Source organism: Abramis brama, assembly GCF_963993115.1.
Source record: "Abramis brama genome assembly, chromosome: 16".
In the NCBI taxonomy this organism is placed as follows: domain Eukaryota; kingdom Metazoa; phylum Chordata; class Actinopteri; order Cypriniformes; family Leuciscidae; genus Abramis; species Abramis brama.
Window position 1 is genome coordinate 24,095,600 of NC_139978.1, and position 17,138 is coordinate 24,112,737.

At 37.2% G+C, this 17,138-nt stretch overlaps 1 protein-coding gene across 1 annotated transcript; it reads right to left on the reverse strand.

The window, feature by feature from the left end:
• Positions 1-1,258: 1,258 nt before the first annotated feature.
• ccdc22 (CCC complex scaffolding subunit CCDC22) lies at positions 1,259-15,575 on the reverse strand. Its single transcript, XM_084086895.1, has 16 exons — positions 15,211-15,575; positions 14,890-15,067; positions 14,389-14,521; positions 10,532-10,638; positions 9,903-9,987; positions 9,556-9,725; positions 8,128-8,340; positions 6,504-6,695; positions 6,193-6,312; positions 5,902-6,018; positions 4,179-4,280; positions 3,641-3,748; positions 3,417-3,512; positions 2,803-2,862; positions 2,409-2,483; positions 1,259-2,294 (listed from the first exon to the last, which is right to left on the reverse strand). Exons 1-16 carry the CDS (start codon positions 15,258-15,260, stop codon positions 2,181-2,183), a joined length of 1,920 nt encoding a protein of 639 aa, XP_083943021.1. The 5' UTR covers positions 15,261-15,575; the 3' UTR covers positions 1,259-2,180.
• Positions 15,576-17,138: the final 1,563 nt, after the last annotated feature.

Genomic DNA, 17,138 nt, shown 5'->3' on the forward strand with positions numbered 1-17,138 from the left:
ACTTGTTTACATGCCAGTCCAACCAATACGTTTTTGTCATGAACATTTTGCAATATCTCATGCTTTATGATTGGTCAAACGACCTAGAAACTGCCTACATGTGCTACGTGACTGAATATGCTTAACAGAATTTGTTCCTACATTCTCGCATGTATGCACATGGTGTGACCAAAGAAGACTGGTTCTTCCTCAAAAACACAAGATATTTTTAAGCATTCGTGGTCTTGTTCTACGCTGAGCGTGTTCCGTTGCAGACTTCAGGAGTGCGCTGCATCCTAAACAATGAAACAAACAGGACGCATTTAACTAGGGTTTTGTGCAGTAACAAAAATGCTGATGCAATTATCTCCTTTGACCATATGTCCGACTTTATCCTATTATCTTATCCTAGCAGATAGGCAAAATTGATTTTTATTTAGGAGCCCATCCGGAATGCACACATTTGTCTTCAATTAGTCGATTTTAGGTGTTTGGAGCAAAGGCACGTTTTACACATTTGTCTGATCGACAAGTTGTCATAACTTATTTACTGGGCTAATCAGCAAATAAATATAAAATAAGGAGTGTAGAATGGCCAAAATGTTGCTACTTTATAGCAGTTCTTTTCGGAAATAACTGTTGCATGTACTCAGATTCATACAGAATTCATTGGAGTATGTTTGGAATAGGGTGTGGCAGAGGCAACAGTTTCGCGAGAGCGTGTTTTGTCACTGTCCAAGAAAAAAATACTAATCAAACTGTATAAACTTAATCTCGAAACCTACAAGTACATGTCAGTATCGTATTTCACTCCAAAATCTAAATGCAATAAATATATTTTTCCTTAAAGACTTAAGTTATTTTTTAGTTTCCACTATGTTAATTTTTTTTTCCATCCTGTTAATTTGACATTATAATCGGGACAATTAAAAACCGGTTTCTTTTTTGAACTTTTTAAAACTATTGTAAGGTTTCATTAAAACAACATATATACAGTAGATACATTTTCTTCAAATTGGAGTGAAATGTGACTGGGACGTTTTTGTCAGATTCAATCAGCCGACAATTTCCTCCACCAATAACAACTGGAGGCAAAATGGTGAAATATCAGAACATCATGTTCAGAGATTGAACAGATGTATACAAGTCATGGCCATTACAAAACATTCTTTTCTATATAAATTCGCAATTTCCAAATCATGCAGCCCTACTCATAATTTCTAATTATTACAGCAAATATCAATCTTTGCCCTAATAAAAAGTCGAAAGGTCAAATATCTCATTTCAAGAGTCAAAACTTCATTCTCAAAACTTTTTTGCCAAAAAAAAAGGGAATTTAAAGACAATAACAACTAGTGGCAAAATGGTGAAATATCAGAACATCATGTTCAGAGATTGAGCAGATGTATACAAGAGTAATGGTAAATTACAAAACATTATTTTCCATATAATCTCTAAAATCAAACATTCCAAACATGGCATAAACTTTGAAAATCAGTTTGATTGGGACAATCATCAGTGTTAGTCAATCAGACACTTAAATGTGTTTACACAGCTTTCCTACAGTCAGCCCGACAGAGTACTTTTCTATCACAAAGGTTCAAAGACATTACTTTCAATGACGAGCATTTTAACAGTTCTATGGATCCATCAGAGCCAAACAAACAGATACGATATCAAATTTATGCTTTAATACGAAACAGGCAAGCTGTTCATGAGTGTTTTAAGTTGTTATCAGCCCACCGTTCTCCAAGTTCGATCAAATCACCTGAATCTTGTAATGTTCATGAGCAGCTCAACCCATATGATGAACAACAATCAGAGGTCACTGTTAACGGACACGTTCATGTACATAATATGGTTATCACCGTATAACAAAGATGTTGTCTCATCCAGCCAAAGCAGCGGTACGGGTCCTTCTCAAATTATTGCAGTCCAAGCTTTTGTTAAAAAACAGAATCTCATCACAATGATCAGAATTAGTTTAAACTAACATTTCTTCAAATTTGTGTCATTTTGATGCAAAAAACTCTTGTGTTCAAACCCTCAGTAAAAGCTGAAAGTTGCTGATGTGATGAGGATTAATTCTGATGGAGGGCTGACGTGGATGAAAGCCAAACTGACGTCTCTCACAGCAGCGTTCATTTCAGCAGGCTGGGTTTTCGCTCTGCAGTACCATCAAACATGGACGGAGAAACAGCTCAACCTTCCCGGATCTTTGCAGCAAGGGCAGAGTTTTCCTGACGAATGGCCTTGTAGTCTTCAAGAATCTTCTCTAGATTGCTAACTGTCCTTTTTCCATTCTCTGTCTCAATCTACAAAATCAAGAAACACATTAAACTGATGACACGTTTGAAAAGTGACAATGAAATGATGTTTGTTTAGCTTTCACAAATGAAAATCCATCTAAAAATTAAATGGTTTCACACCTGCTCCTCAAGATCTCGGATTTCTCTCATGATGGTTCCTGTGTCCTCAATGGTCTGAATTAGCTGAGTGCAGTTCTGAGAGCAAAAAAAATAAAATACCAATGACATTAACTTCAGTTAAGTTGTGTTAACTGAAGCACTGCTAATGGCCTGAGCTTAAGGAGCACACGCCACCGCATTATGTGCCATTGCTATCTATAATGTTTTTTGAAGGTACACAAGCTGCTTGTCTTTTGCAGGCCTTGTCACATGAGACAAGAATGTGGTTCAAACACAGTACCTGCATTTCAGGACTAAAGTATATTTTGGTAATTGACAAATATCAAGACCAGTGACAACAAAATATATTTTATCACACTGATTTGTGGATCATATTTGATATGCAGACACATACCTCATGTAAGGCAGCCAAGTACTTGTAAGACTTGCGGACAGATTCATCTTTCTTGGCATCCTGCAGTTTGAAAAGATTTCAGTGTTTTAATACTGAATTCAGTGTTTAAAAACAAAACAACGATCACTCAAAAAAAAACACTACAACATAAAATGAATAAGAATTTATTTTGAAATAAATTATTTTATTCTGATCATAAAGTGACAGTAAAGACATTTCTGAACCTGATTTTACAAAATATATATATATATATTTTTAAATACTGTTCTTTTAAACTTTCTATTCAAAGAATCCTGAAAGAAATATCACGGTTTCCAAATAAAATATTAAGCAGCACAACTGTTTTCAATACTGATAATAATAAGAAAATTTCTTTAGAAACATCTCAGAAATAAACACATTTTAAAATATATTCAAATAAAAATAATAGAAAAATGTATAAATTATTATAAATATTTTTTACTGTATTTTTTAATCAAATAAATGCAGCCATGGTGAGCATAAAATACTTCTTTCAAAAACATGAAACATTTTTACAGACCCCAAACTTTTGAACGGTAGTGTATAAATGTTATATGTTATGACTTTTGGACCTCACAATATATAGTACTGACCTTAAACACCAGTTCATCTGTGACAGCAAATGTTCGGTCCAGTTTTCCCGTCAGGCCGTTAATCTCTTTCTGCAAGTCCTTTGTGTCTGACAAAATCTGCAGGGGGTCGAATAATAAGGTCAGAGGTCAAAAGGCTTCTAAAGGCCTGCCAACTTCAAACACGTCATGAACTCAGATGAAGTATTTTATTGAGGGCTAGATAAAGGATAAACTCCAACAAAGACCTTAGTGATTTCCTCCTTCTGTTTCTTTATGTTGCCTACAATCTCCAAGATCCTCATGGTATAGGCTGAGCGAGACACATCTTTAGACAGTGTTTCATACTCGGTTAGCTGTGGAAAAACATTAGGATGGGGAGTACGCAAACATGCTGCATGTTAAACCAACAAACAGAAGATCATAAGACAAAACTAACACTTAAATGCTTTCTTTGAACATATCCTAACCATGCGTACATTTGTCTGTCCAATTGGAACATATTTGATGTTTAATAAAGAATAATGTAATGCAGCTTATTATATACACAGTTTAATATACAAAGTTTCCAATGGGGTGAGGTTACACGGCTGATACAAAGATGCTGATATGCAGCAGATATAGAAACCAAGTGGTGGTTGATGCAGATAAAACCTCATGTCCATGGGACAGATGGCATACGACACTTTGTTTTTGTTCTTTAACTGGTTAGGACATGGTGTAGTGCTCAATGTATTTACTGGATGACTGAAAAGCAAGGAGAGGGGTGATAAAATGAAAACATACCAGCTGCTTGTACAGACTTTCCTTCTTTTTGGCCTCCTCAGCAGACTGTCTGATTTTGTCATGCAGGTCTTTGATCTCTGACAGCTTCCTGGAGGACTCAGACTAAGCGAAAGTTTACATAACCACTTTGTGAAAGCAAAAAATGCAGTCAAAATCTAATATAGGGTTGCATGATTAATGGTAACGTTGCGAAATGGGTTAGTGCGATTATCAAAAAAGGCTGCAATTTAATTACATAAATATATGTGCTGTGCGTTTCAGAGTGAAACGTGACACTGTGCTCTTTTACATCTGAGCAGCTGATGACCCAGTTTTCAGTGTCTCTAAACAGGTCATGTTTTCAGTTTGTGTGGAATTTATGCTCCACATCATAAATATCTTCATGTGTTCTGATTGTGGCTCACTTATAACGTATTTTGGAAATGAAACGTGCACCACCCAACATCATAAACTTGTAAGAGTTTATAAACCGGCTGTTGTTAACAAAATCTTAAAGGGTCAGTTTACCCAAAAATGAAAATGATCCCATAATTTACTCACCATCAAGCCATCCTAAGGTGCATGACTTTCTTCTTTTAGCCAAACACATTATATTATTATATTACATTACATTACATTATTATAGAGTTATATTAAACAAATATCCTGGCTCTTCCAAGCTGAATAGTAACTGAGATTTTGAAGCCCAAAAAGCACATCCTAAAAAACAAAACAAAACACCGGTCACAAATTAGAAGTCTAAAACGAGACTTTTTAAAGAGAAATGTCGGAGGAATTCGATAAAAGAGAAAAGGAGCCCAGCCCTATTTGATTAAACCACACGCATTCAAGCTTACGCTACTCCTACGTCATGGATCGGGTCACTCTTCCACCGGAAATCAACTCACGCACGGCCATTACCGGAAGCCAGTAATTATAGTTATAAAGTTATAAATATGGACATTTTTCTTAGAAGACTGCATTGCTTCCCTTCAGAAGGCCTTTATTAACCCACTGGAACCGTATGATGGATTACTTTTATGATGGATATGCTTTTTTGGGCATAAAAATTTGAGTTACTATTCGCTCCCATTATAAAGCTAGGAAGAGCCAGGATATTTTTTTTTTTAAATATTACACTGATTGTGTTTGGCTAAAAGAAGAAAGTCATATACACCTAGGATGGCTTGAGGGTGAGTAAATTATGGGATAATTTTCATTTTTGGGTGAACTAACACTTTAATGGTTTAATATTTGAAAATTAAGATATTAAGACAGCCATAAATATTAGAATTGTAATGTTAAAGATGTACTGCAAAAACGTCTATTATTAATTCTTAATATTTTAAAATTTTACACTTAAATATTACAATAGCAATATTTCTTATTTTTAACCTTCTAAATAATAATAATCATAATAAAATAATTATGATTACTATAGTTATATTTATATATAATTACAACATTTTGGGCCAAACTGTGCAGCCCTACAAACAAGATAAAGATAAAATCACATTTTATATCCTAATTGCAGCTTTTCCCCGATAATGTGTAGCCCTACTCATAATTTCTCATTATTACACTTATGCAGGATCAATTAATTAGCCTGTTATTAAACAGGGATAATAATTAACTGAAGTGATTAATATCTACATATTTGGCTGTTTAGACAGGAGTGCATGTAAGACTTTGACGAGTGTAGATGCTATAGGGCTGTGGAACACATCAGGGTAACACAAGGTACCTCTCTGTTGCTGCACAGCTCTTTTAGCCTGCGGTGCTCGTCAATCAACGGGACTCTGTGTTTCTCCCACTGAGAGGCCAAATGAACCACTCGTTTAGAGCTGGCCTCTACCACAGTCTACCAAACACAAGGACAAACACAGGATAAACGAAAAGAAACATGTCATTACATGTCATCACAGGCTAATTACATACTATTTCATTCTGTTTGCACTGTATTATTAGTCCCGTTGCTTTTGGTCATGAAGTCAGAGGGGGTGGTACAGGTTTGTAAGTGGTGTAAGTGGTCTACCTGTAACTTGAGCAGGTTGTTTTCAGCGTCAGGCAGTAGGTCAATGGTCTGTCTCTTCATTTTGACCGAATTCTCCTTCTCGCCATTACTCACTTCTTTCTGTTGCAGCTCATCTGACACCTGCAGACATTAATGCAAAAGAAAAAGAGACATATCAATTATAAAAATAAAAATAAACTGCTTCACTTTTTCCCCCAATTCATTTTTGAAATCTGAGAAATATTTCCCCATATTATTAGCGTTACATCACTATTTATGTGATACAATATATGTAATGTGATCCCATTTCATATTATCTGATTGGTCATTACCTGCTGGATGGACACAGTGAGCTGCTTAATATCTCCGCCCACTTCTTCCATTTGGACTGACAATTGCTGCAACTGTTGCTGCAGAGCCGAAAGTTCTGCTTCCTGCTGGGCCTTTAGGTCCTCCTCTGATTGGTGAGAGCTGGGTAATGCACTTGCTGCTGCTGCCATCTGCTGGGCTGCTTTCTCAGGTTCCTAAAAAAGAATTGGTCTTTTATTAATTTGGCTTTTTAGTTAAGAGCCTAAACATTTCAAGATCCATCTCCAAGTAAACACAATTAACTGGATAAAATATCTAAACTTAACTTTTAGTAATAGTTTTAATAACGACAAAAATAACTTGAAGTTATTCAAGTAGAGATTGACGAATACTGATCTTTTGTACTTTTTGTACAAAAGGGTCCAATAACAAGTATGCAAATGTAATAACTGTTTACTAAACAATCATTAGACTGCAGCAATTAAATCATAATAAACATTATGAATTACTATATAAGTGATAAATACAATAATAATTTTGTTTAATTTTGGGTTTATGAATTGTTTTTAAAAAAAAACTATTATAGCCCATTAGTCAACATAATACACATTATGAATATATTATTGCTATATAATTATGTTTATAATAATAATAATAATAATAATAATAACTTTGTGTTTTTAAAGGTTAACTTATTATTTATAAAGCTGTATTATAGTCCATTAGAATAATTATACAACCTAAGAAAGGTGAAAAACAGTAATGACCAATCACAGAGTCCTACTGAGAAAGCATATTATCAAAACTATAAATACTGTCTATGTTTGTCTCAGCCTAAATTACATGACAGCCGTCTGAGGCCTAGTCCACACTAATACATTTTCGTATATTTTTAGTCATGTGACACATATTGAACCAAAAGATGTATACCGCTATTGTGCCTGTTATGTGCTATTCACTTTCAGTGTTGCTAAATATATGATACTTTGTACACTCATATTGCAGTCCTGCAAAAATGACAGAAATTTACTCGCAATTGTTGTCCTGCAGCAAGAGGACATATAATGGTGACTGAGAGCGACCTAAAATGATCCTACCTGAAGAATAGCATGAGAACTTTATTATGTCTCTTCTGTCTGTATCATCTCAGTGAGCTTTTATGAGGTTTAACGCATGTGCAATAAGGTGAATTTAGCATTTTCTGATGTTTCTGTGGGGATAAGAAAGTTTTGGAAAAAACGCTTGAAAACGCTAGTGTGGACGGAGAGCGTTTTGAAATGAAAACGCCGTTGTCAAATGTATCCGGATTAATGTAGACGTAGTTTGACAGGCCGCTATTTTTAGCGCGTTTTTACTGCAACCCATCTAAAGTCAGTCAGTACACAAAATGACATCATGCAACAGCACTCTACTTCTCACTTAACACAAAATATTTTAGACAAATATTTCTCTTGGCACATATTTCTGGTACATTTCCGTGTCTGGCAAGCTGCAGTCCCAAAATTTCTACATTTTAAGATAATCTTGTTAGTAATACAGTCATGTCACTATTCCATGACTGAAAAACAGCATTAGAAATGTCAAGATTTTCCAGTGTGTGGGAACCCTGGCACATCACAGTTTGAGTAAACAATCTCTGACAGGTACCTGTGTAAAGGTGAATTTCTCTGTATGGGTGAAGCGTGTGCCTTTGGTCAGCACATCTCCCCCAGTGGAGACACCACCGAATGACAGCAGAAGCTCAGCAAGGTCAGAAGTCGAGCGTGTGGCTCCGTGTGCGTCAGGTCGAGGCTGAGCTGCCGCTCTCAGCTGCTCCTCGATCCGCTTCTGCAGTCGAGCTTTTTTCCTGGATCTGTACTCCTGAAGAGACAAGATAACAAGAGTGAGTCAAGCAAACTGAGAACAAGGAATCAAAATGATTAAATAAATCAAAATCTCCAGTAAAAGACTTTAAAAATCACCAAATGAAATCATTAACATAATTATATCTCTTTGGTTGAATATTATTTTATTTAGAAAATCATGACCATTTAAATAAACTCTAAATCTTAAATATGCTGTGGTTATTTTCAGACCCAAAACTATTCTCAAAGCACTGCCGATAAAAGAGTGAACAGAAATAAGTTACAAATGCTGATAAAGCCTTGTGATTTAGAAAAAAATAACGTGCCGGACCCTTGGCGAACTTCCTGGGTTCAGACAATAGGCCAGTGTGTATGTTAGAGGGCAGGTGAGGTGAGAATGTGGAACTAAGATGTGAGAGGGCGGCAGTACAGTCACAGGACACATACATGCTAAATGTCACACTTGTGTGAAAGACATCTCTGTGTTCCATCCTCATGTTGATACATGCCTTTAGCACAGAGACTCCATCAAGGAAAGCAGGGCGGCAGCAAAAATATTTACATGTTAATGTTATTGTTGTTATCAAGACAGGGAACCTAGACATCATGCTAAAGAGATGTCATGCTGAGGCTATAAAAAAAGGCTCTCTGTATGAGTACACTGAGCTGAATTTAACTGAAATGCCTGGCAATTTTACCCTTATGTTGTTCCAAACCTGCTCTCAAGCTTTAAAATGACAAAAAAAAGCATCATACAAAAGCTTTCTGTGAGGAACTAACAGGCGTGAATGAATCATTCAAACTTATTCAAACCATTCTTTTATGATTAAACTTAAACAAATAGTTCATTCACAAATCAACATCGTTAAAAAAAACTAAAACTAATAAAAAAGTTTGGTAATTGAAATAAAGTGTCAATTTTAAACCTAAAAAAATATTGAAATGTACATGACATTTAAAAATACAAAAATGATAAAGACGACAGCTCATAATAAAATGTATATAAAATAAACAAAAATTAAAATGAACACCAAAATATAAACAAATTAAAACGATTCATAAAATACAATAATAGTATATTAAAAAAAAATATTTAAAAAAATGAACGCGAACGACATGGATACCTAGGACAGATGTCAAAATTATCACTGACCAACAACTTATATAATAATGACAGAATCTAAATTTTTGGCCGAACTCTCTCTTTAAACATGAAGGGAAGCAGAATAACCTCAGGTGTAAGTCTCGAAAGGAGGCCTTGGCTGTTCCATTCACTCTCCCACTCCTGAGCGGCACTAAGTTCAGAGATGTGGTTCTCCAGGAGGGACGCTGGCACTGAGGCATGCTGGGAAGGTTGAGAGGTCACAGGCAGCAAATAATTCCTCCAGTATTCTTGCACCTCTGAGAGAATTCACAAAGACAATGTTAGCTGAATGAGTCATAAGAGGTAAAATCATTTTGTCAAATTCCTTAAAGGTGTAGTCACACTTCTGGGGCAAGTGGCAACAAGGGCAATACCACAATGTACAAGACATATCACAGCAAACCCCAGGGTTAGATAAGAGAAGCTGAGCATGCCTTTAGTCTGTTTCCTGGAAGAGAGCTTCACTGAATATGGCAGGCTCAGGGGCTGGGCGTGGAAATTGTGACATGGGCCGGAACTCTGAAATTACATTCACACACATTTGTCAGGTAGTTAGGCAGCATGGAAGCAGTTTCACCTCTATAACTGTACATAATGTATCATGGCAATATAGTATAAATTCTTCAACCATATCAACATGATATGAATATTTGTAGAGTTACTAGAGTAAAGGCCCATTCATACCAAGAACAATAACTATGATGATAACTATATTATCATCCACACCAAGGAACAATATAGTTCTGTTTATTATAAGCGTGCGCTGCAGTTATGTTGTCTGCCTCTTAAAATCCGGGTGCTCTTTAAAGAAGGATGGATTATGAATGGCTGTCAATGTTTTTATCGTTTATCATCTGGAAAAATTTGATGTGAAACTTGATTCCAACGATAATGTTTCTCTGTATCGTTATAATTGTGGTGTGGACTCTGCTGTTCTTTTACATTTAGAACCACATCTTAATCGCTATAGTTATCATCCTTAGTGTGAACAGGCCTTTAATGTATTTCAAATCTAGAGTGCTGCAAAAGCCTGGGATTTCAAGGTGTAGGCATGTTGTGGTACCTGTGTTTTACGATGAATGGGGAGTCTACAGGACGGAGGGAGCCAAGGCACTGACAACTGCGCTCTAATTTGGGCAGCAATTGCTCTTTGCAACAGCGCAGACTTCCCTAAGAGAGGAGATATAAATGTAGATGACAATCAGACTATTCTGAGAAACTAGCCTCATCAAAAATTTTCATTTAATCCAGTAATCAGGAACATGTGATGCCAAAATGGCAAGGAAACAAAAAAACATGTTTGCGATAGTGAGTCTGCATGCATTCCCACTGAGTTTATGATTGAGTTAATATGCTGTTACCTGAAGTTGACTGGATGCTTTCCAAGATAATAAAACATTTTAATGCAATTCTTATGCAATCAAGATTTTTATTGAAGAAAGCTGGGTATAATCAGCACTTTAAACTGTTAGATTAACACCCTAGCCTAGTTATTCACATTACCCTTTGATCCCAGCATGAAGAACACAGCCCAACCACACCACTTCATTATTATTACACAGCCAGAAACTCATCTCTGGTGTTGAAAAGTCTACAAAAAAACGTTGAGTCAAACCAGATTTAATATTAGGTGAATCATTGCAAATCACTATTACGTCATTCATTATTGTGAGGGAATGATAATGAATGCGGATTGAAAGATACTTCAAAGAAAGGTTGGTATTTATGAAGGTCTGTGTTACAGATTTCTCAGAACTCAAAATTGCACAACATTAACTTGGAATTGCGAGAAATAAAGTCGCAATTACCTTTTTTTTTATTCTGTGGAGAAAACGGGCTACCATACTTTCAGAGAAAGAACTAGTCGATTTCAGTGTTACCATCTGTATTGCAACTGGTTGTTAAAGTCACAATGAAACGCAAGTAGTGACTGATCATTTATTCAGCATTGTGATACATCTAAGTGAAACTTGGATAAAATGCAATTATCGAAAAACATATAGGATGGGGACTTGGTTCTATTCGCCGGTTGTTGGTTGGATGGGGACTTGGTTCTGTTCGTTGATTGTTGGTTGGATGGGGACTTGGTTCTATTCGTTGATTGTTGGTTGGATGGGGACTTGGTTCTATTCGTTGATTGTTGGTTGGATGGGGACTTGGTTCTATTCGTTGATTGTTGGTTGGATGGGGACTTGGTTCTATTCGTTGGTTGTTGGTTGGATGGAGACTTGGTTCTATTCGTTGGTTGGATGGAGGTAGATCTGAATGCAAGCTTAAAGGCAGGGTAGGCAATTTGCTTCAGAAACATTTTTTGTTATGCTGGTTGAAAGTCTCTTCACATCCTGATAGCAATCACTAAGATCAGTGGTCTAAATGTATTTACTATATATGTATATATGTATTGTCTGTGGAAGGTGTAGGACCATAAAATGTTCATCCAGTCGATAAAAGCACAATGTCCTACCTGCCTGTCAATGTATGTATTTCCATACCTTTGCGCACCGTGTTCACGCAGACATCACACGTCATCAGCGTGTTTCATGCTATGCATAGTTAGACAAACGTCAGTCACCGAGCACCACAACCAAAACAGCAGCCACCCACAGTTCCTCCTGAATCAAAACAACAAGCTTATGCTGTGTTCACGTCATAACTACTGTAATTTGGAAGAGACGGAAACCTGTGACATATACTCGGAGCGGCTCATGACTCGAATTTATGCGTTACAATGGCAACACTATCAACGCCGAATTTGCAGCAGTCAGGTGATATAGGTCAGTGCTCTAAGTTGTTTATGTTCATTATTATTGTAATGTTATGTGCTTTGAGTCATGAGGTAGTTTAAAGCCGTCTGCCATCTCATGACGCTTTGCCAACTCTGCTGTGCGCGTTCTAGGGGTGTAAATTGGACCAGTTACATTTTTATCTCACAAATGCAACCAAAATATATAACATGAACGTTTAATTAAACTCTTTGAAAATTGCACACCCTCTCTCAATTGGGACATTTTTTATTATTGTGCATTGCAAGTAATATCAATCAAACTGCAGCTGGGTTGTTTTAATTAAGTAATAATAACTAAAAAAATACAGGTAACTTACAAAATTAAAGTTCATTGAAAGTATGTTTTGTATATATTAAAAGTTTGTTTTTTAGCAAGAGCAGATAACTCCACATTTAATGTTTCAGTCAAACAAAACCAAATAATTGCTATGATACATAATAAAACACTTGGTTAATCTTTGTAACGTTAATCTCCTCAGCTGACATAGACGCCTGACAAACTTTGTCGTTGCGATTGCACGCCATACAGGGAGCTTTTCCCTCACCACTAACGTGCTGCTTTAACAAGGCTATGTGAAAAAGTTTCAGCTTTTATTTTTTTATTTTACGCCCTGAAGATGATATCACGGGTTCATCAAGTTCGTTGAAATGATCCATCCTCGATCACTTTTAGTCAGCTTTGACGAAACTCCTCTCAGTTAGCGCATCTTTTCGAAGTGGCTAACAGCCTTGTCACCTGACCTGAATACTGTACGCCGATTCGCTAAAACGGACTTATCGGGTTGTGTTCACAAACAACAAGGGTGCTTGTCGGTTTCTGCTGTAAAACATGAACTTGTGATGCCTTGACAGTGGACAATTCCGGCTTTTTGTGACAAAACTTGTTTATGGTTCAGTCAATCTTGTCAGGCGTCTATTTCAGCTGAGAAAATTAACGTTATAAAGACACACCGGCAGACAGTATGGTGAGTAAACAAAAATATGTGCTTTGGCGGAAATGCGTAGATGGACGTTAGGTGAGGATGTGGAGAGTGTCAAAATAAAGGTACCGTATATCAATATTTTACGTGTGTCATCGATGCATTGTATCATTAGACGTTTGATCGATGCATCGATCCATATCGATGTATTGTTACACCCCTAGTGCGTTCATGTGTTTTAAAGGCGGCGTGGCTTTGGAGACGCTCTGAAGGGAGGGTGGGATCACATGTTTTCAAAGCTAGCTTGCTAATTGCTAGCCACTCCGAAAATTGCAGGCGGGAAGGAAGTCGACCGGAAGTTGAAGCCGGCCGCGTGCCACCATCTTGTAGCAGAACTTCACCTGCAGTTAGCATCCCATTGACTCCCATTCATTTTGGCGTCACTTTTACAGCGAATAACTTTACATCTGAGGCGTTTGAAGACTCCATTTGTCCATTATTTATTTCTAAAGAAACACGACAATGTATAAAATGCTCCATTACCTTGTAGCTTATGTTATGGCCCCGTAGAAGCAGTTTTTGTAAAAGTAGGCTAACGATTGCGTCATAACCACGCGACTCTCTGTCGCACAGTAGAGAGATTACCGTATGGACGGGAGGAGAAGCTCGCGGGCAATCGGGGGGACGTGGAGGCAAAATGACAATATAATTAATCAGAATACCTAGCAAAAGTTGCTCCTGCTCCAAGCTCATGGACAGCTCCTACTCACACTCTCCGTCTCTGCAAGATTCGGAAGGGAATGATTCAGATTTCTCTTGGCACAGCTACTAGAAGACAGACGGGTTGCTCACGTGGTCCGTGTAACGCTTTGCTCGGTTTGAGTCTGCTAGTCAGGAAAGGAAGTGCTAAGACATCGCTAAAAATGGGCTTCACTTGTCTCAATTGAGATCCAATGAGATGGCTCTGTCCACTTCTTATACTGTCTATGGAAAATTGCCTACCCTACCTTTAAGGCTGAATTTAAGAAAGGGGCCGGGTTAAAGTGGACTAAATAATTGGAGAAATCCAGCATACGTCACCAGATAGAAGTTTGTTGTTTCACCGGAAGATAAAGTTCAAAATAAATAGGGTGAATCTTCATTTCATGCAGAGTTTAATATCAATAACAAACATATGCCAAATACATAAATGAAAAAATCAGTAGTCACACATACCTGCAGGCTGGTCAGAGGCCTCTGCACTCTCTCTGGGCAGCTTTTCAACCAGAAACATGAACAGAGAGCGAATCTCTGGTTCATTGCTGTACAGAAATGTCTGGTAGCCAATTTCCCCTTTAAAGCCCACATCCTAAACATATATAACAACATATATAATAACTGCGAAAAAAGATTAATTACTGATGATATTACAGTAATAAAAAAGTATTTTGATTAATGCAATAGTGGAAGATCAATTGCAGAGAAACGTCTGCGGTATCTATTGTCTGCAGTAATAGGACCCATATATTCTTCATGAAAAAACTTTATTCATAATTTATATACAAGGTATAATTGTCCACACTGTAACACATTTATTCAAACTTTTAAAAAAACAAAAGTGCTTATTCATCACCATGCATTTTCACTTGTCATCATCAGCTGACTCAGTCAGTTGAGAGGGGTCAAGACAAGTTAAGTTTAGCAGACAGAAGCACGTCCAGGCACCGTGTCTCTCACCTGACAGGCCTGTGCCAGGCTCATGCCCAGTCTGAAGCGGGCAGACATGCCAGGGGGGAGCGAGTGGGACAATCCATTGCCCAGCGCAGGGTCGATCACACGCAGGCATCTCACCACCGCCTCCACAATCAGCTCACTGGTGAACTGCTTCACACTCTGTACATCCTCATCAATGTCGCTGGAAGATGATAAGGTGAAAATAACAACCACACAGACATGGACATAAGATAAGTTTGGCTTGAACCAAGATGCAAATCACTCCAAAGAGGGAGGAAATGACTTGTCACAACTGAAGAGACCTGTTAGATTTCGGATACTTACGTGCCCGCTTGTCTCAGAGAGTGAATTAAAATCCTATCGACTTCTTCCATCACGGAACGAGATCAGATATAGCTGTTCGACTGTCTTCCGTAACAATATTAAAGGCAAATGAATATCAGAAGGCTTCAGCTAACCATCAGCATCGCCTTCACTACAGCCTGTGCAGGGCTGCTAACCAGGACGACAGTTCGGTTGCCATGGTTACATTTCAAAACGCAGCTTCAAATGAACCGTAAAGAGCTATTTACCACATCCTCCAACAAAACGGCGTACCAAAATAACAGCTTTTTTCACCCAGTCTCTTCAAAATCAGCTTTTTCTGGAGAGGAAGTCATTACCTAGGAGTGTCCGACGCAGTGTATCATGGGACATGAAGTTTTAGACATTTGACACATCCATACTGAACTACTCATATAAAACTCAAGTTCCCGACATTCACAGCGCGTTCAGGTCTCGTGACGAGACCGACGCGTAAGCACGTGCGCTGAAATGTTTGAGATGTTTTTGTAGGCTTGAGAGAAAATCCGATGATTATGACTTTATTATTATTAGCTGATTATATTGATCTGAATGCATCTGTCGTCAATATTATTACGAATGAATTTCAATAGTTGTCTATATATTCCTTAAACTCGACACGAATAAATTAGTAGCCAGTCATGATTTACAACCTACAGACTACAGTTAGCCTAATCCTCAGAGATCTAAGCATTTTGTTTTTTTCCCTCCTTAAAATCTTTTTTCAATATACAAAAGGTTATTAAAATCTATTATATATTAGGCAACATCAAAGTAATTTACAGTATCCATTTCCTTTTAGCCTATACTGAATTGTTTCCATTCATATGGTCCATCTTTTTGACCTAAAGAGGAAAAAGTAATCTATTTTGATTTGCAAAAGAAAACACACACACAAAAGACAATGAAGAAAGTTTGACATTATTCCCGATGAAAAAGCTTTAAATAACATTCTGAAGCCCAATGATAGTTTTGTGTGCCCACTATCAAAATGTGAGCATTTTTATTTAGGCCTACTTAAAATCTTGCCTCTAGGCCACAGTCCTCAAATTTAATTTGCATGCATATTGAAACATGATGTATGGTGATTAGTCATGTGACATAAGAACCCATGCATATTTGAAACAATGCATTCACCGCATATTTGAAAATGTGCATATGCAAATGCAATTTGAGAGTTATTGTTTCAGCTAATACAATCTTAAATTTTGCTGCATTGACATTAAAAGTCAGATGGACTTATATGATGTTTTCTTGGTGCTTTTTTTGTCTTCTCCAGAGATTCTACTAAATTTTTCCTTTTATGTTCCCAGGAAGAAAGAAAGTCATACAGATTTGGAACTACATGAGGTTGAGTAAATAATGACAGAATTTTCATTTTGGGGTGAACTGTAGGCTACATTTAGTAAGACAAGGGGGAGAAGAAATTATATAAGAGTATGAAAAAGAGGATAGGATATAGACAGAGGAAGTAAAGAGAAGACAATCGTTCACTTACAATTTTAGGTAGCCTACTATACGGTTATCCGGACCACACGATGGCCTACCCCTAAACCCACCCCTAAACCTACCCGTCACTGGGGTTAAGACCAATCATACGATGGCCTACCCCTAACCCCGCCCCTAAACCTACCCGTCACTGGGGTTAAGACCAATCAGGGATGACTATACGGACTATACGGGACTAAAAGACACGCGTGTGGTCCGGATAACCGTATAGTTCCCAATTTTATTAAACCTAACTTATTTTATTTATTTATTTTATTTCTAGTCTTATTTTATGCTGCCAATTCACATGCTATCGGAAATTTCCTACTTCCAGCTTCTGAAGTCGTGATTACAAGCTCATCGCATTCAAATTTTGACTTAAGGTGTTCATGTTCAATTTTTTAACTAACTAGTATTTACGA

What these genes read in the sequence shown, in the direction of transcription:
- ccdc22 (XM_084086895.1), bottom strand. Translation starts at nt 15,260, where the DNA reads ATGGAAGAAGTCGATAGGATTTTAATTCACTCTCTGAGACAAGCGGGC. An exon ending in GGCCTCTGACCAGCCTGCAG is followed by an intron (nt 10,639 to 14,388) that starts GTATGTGTGACT and finishes CTCCTCTCTTAG; the next exon opens with GGAAGTCTGCGCTGTTGCAA. An exon ending in ACTTGGCTGCCTTACATGAG is followed by an intron (nt 2,484 to 2,802) that starts GTATGTGTCTGC and finishes TTTTGCTCTCAG; the next exon opens with AACTGCACTCAGCTAATTCA.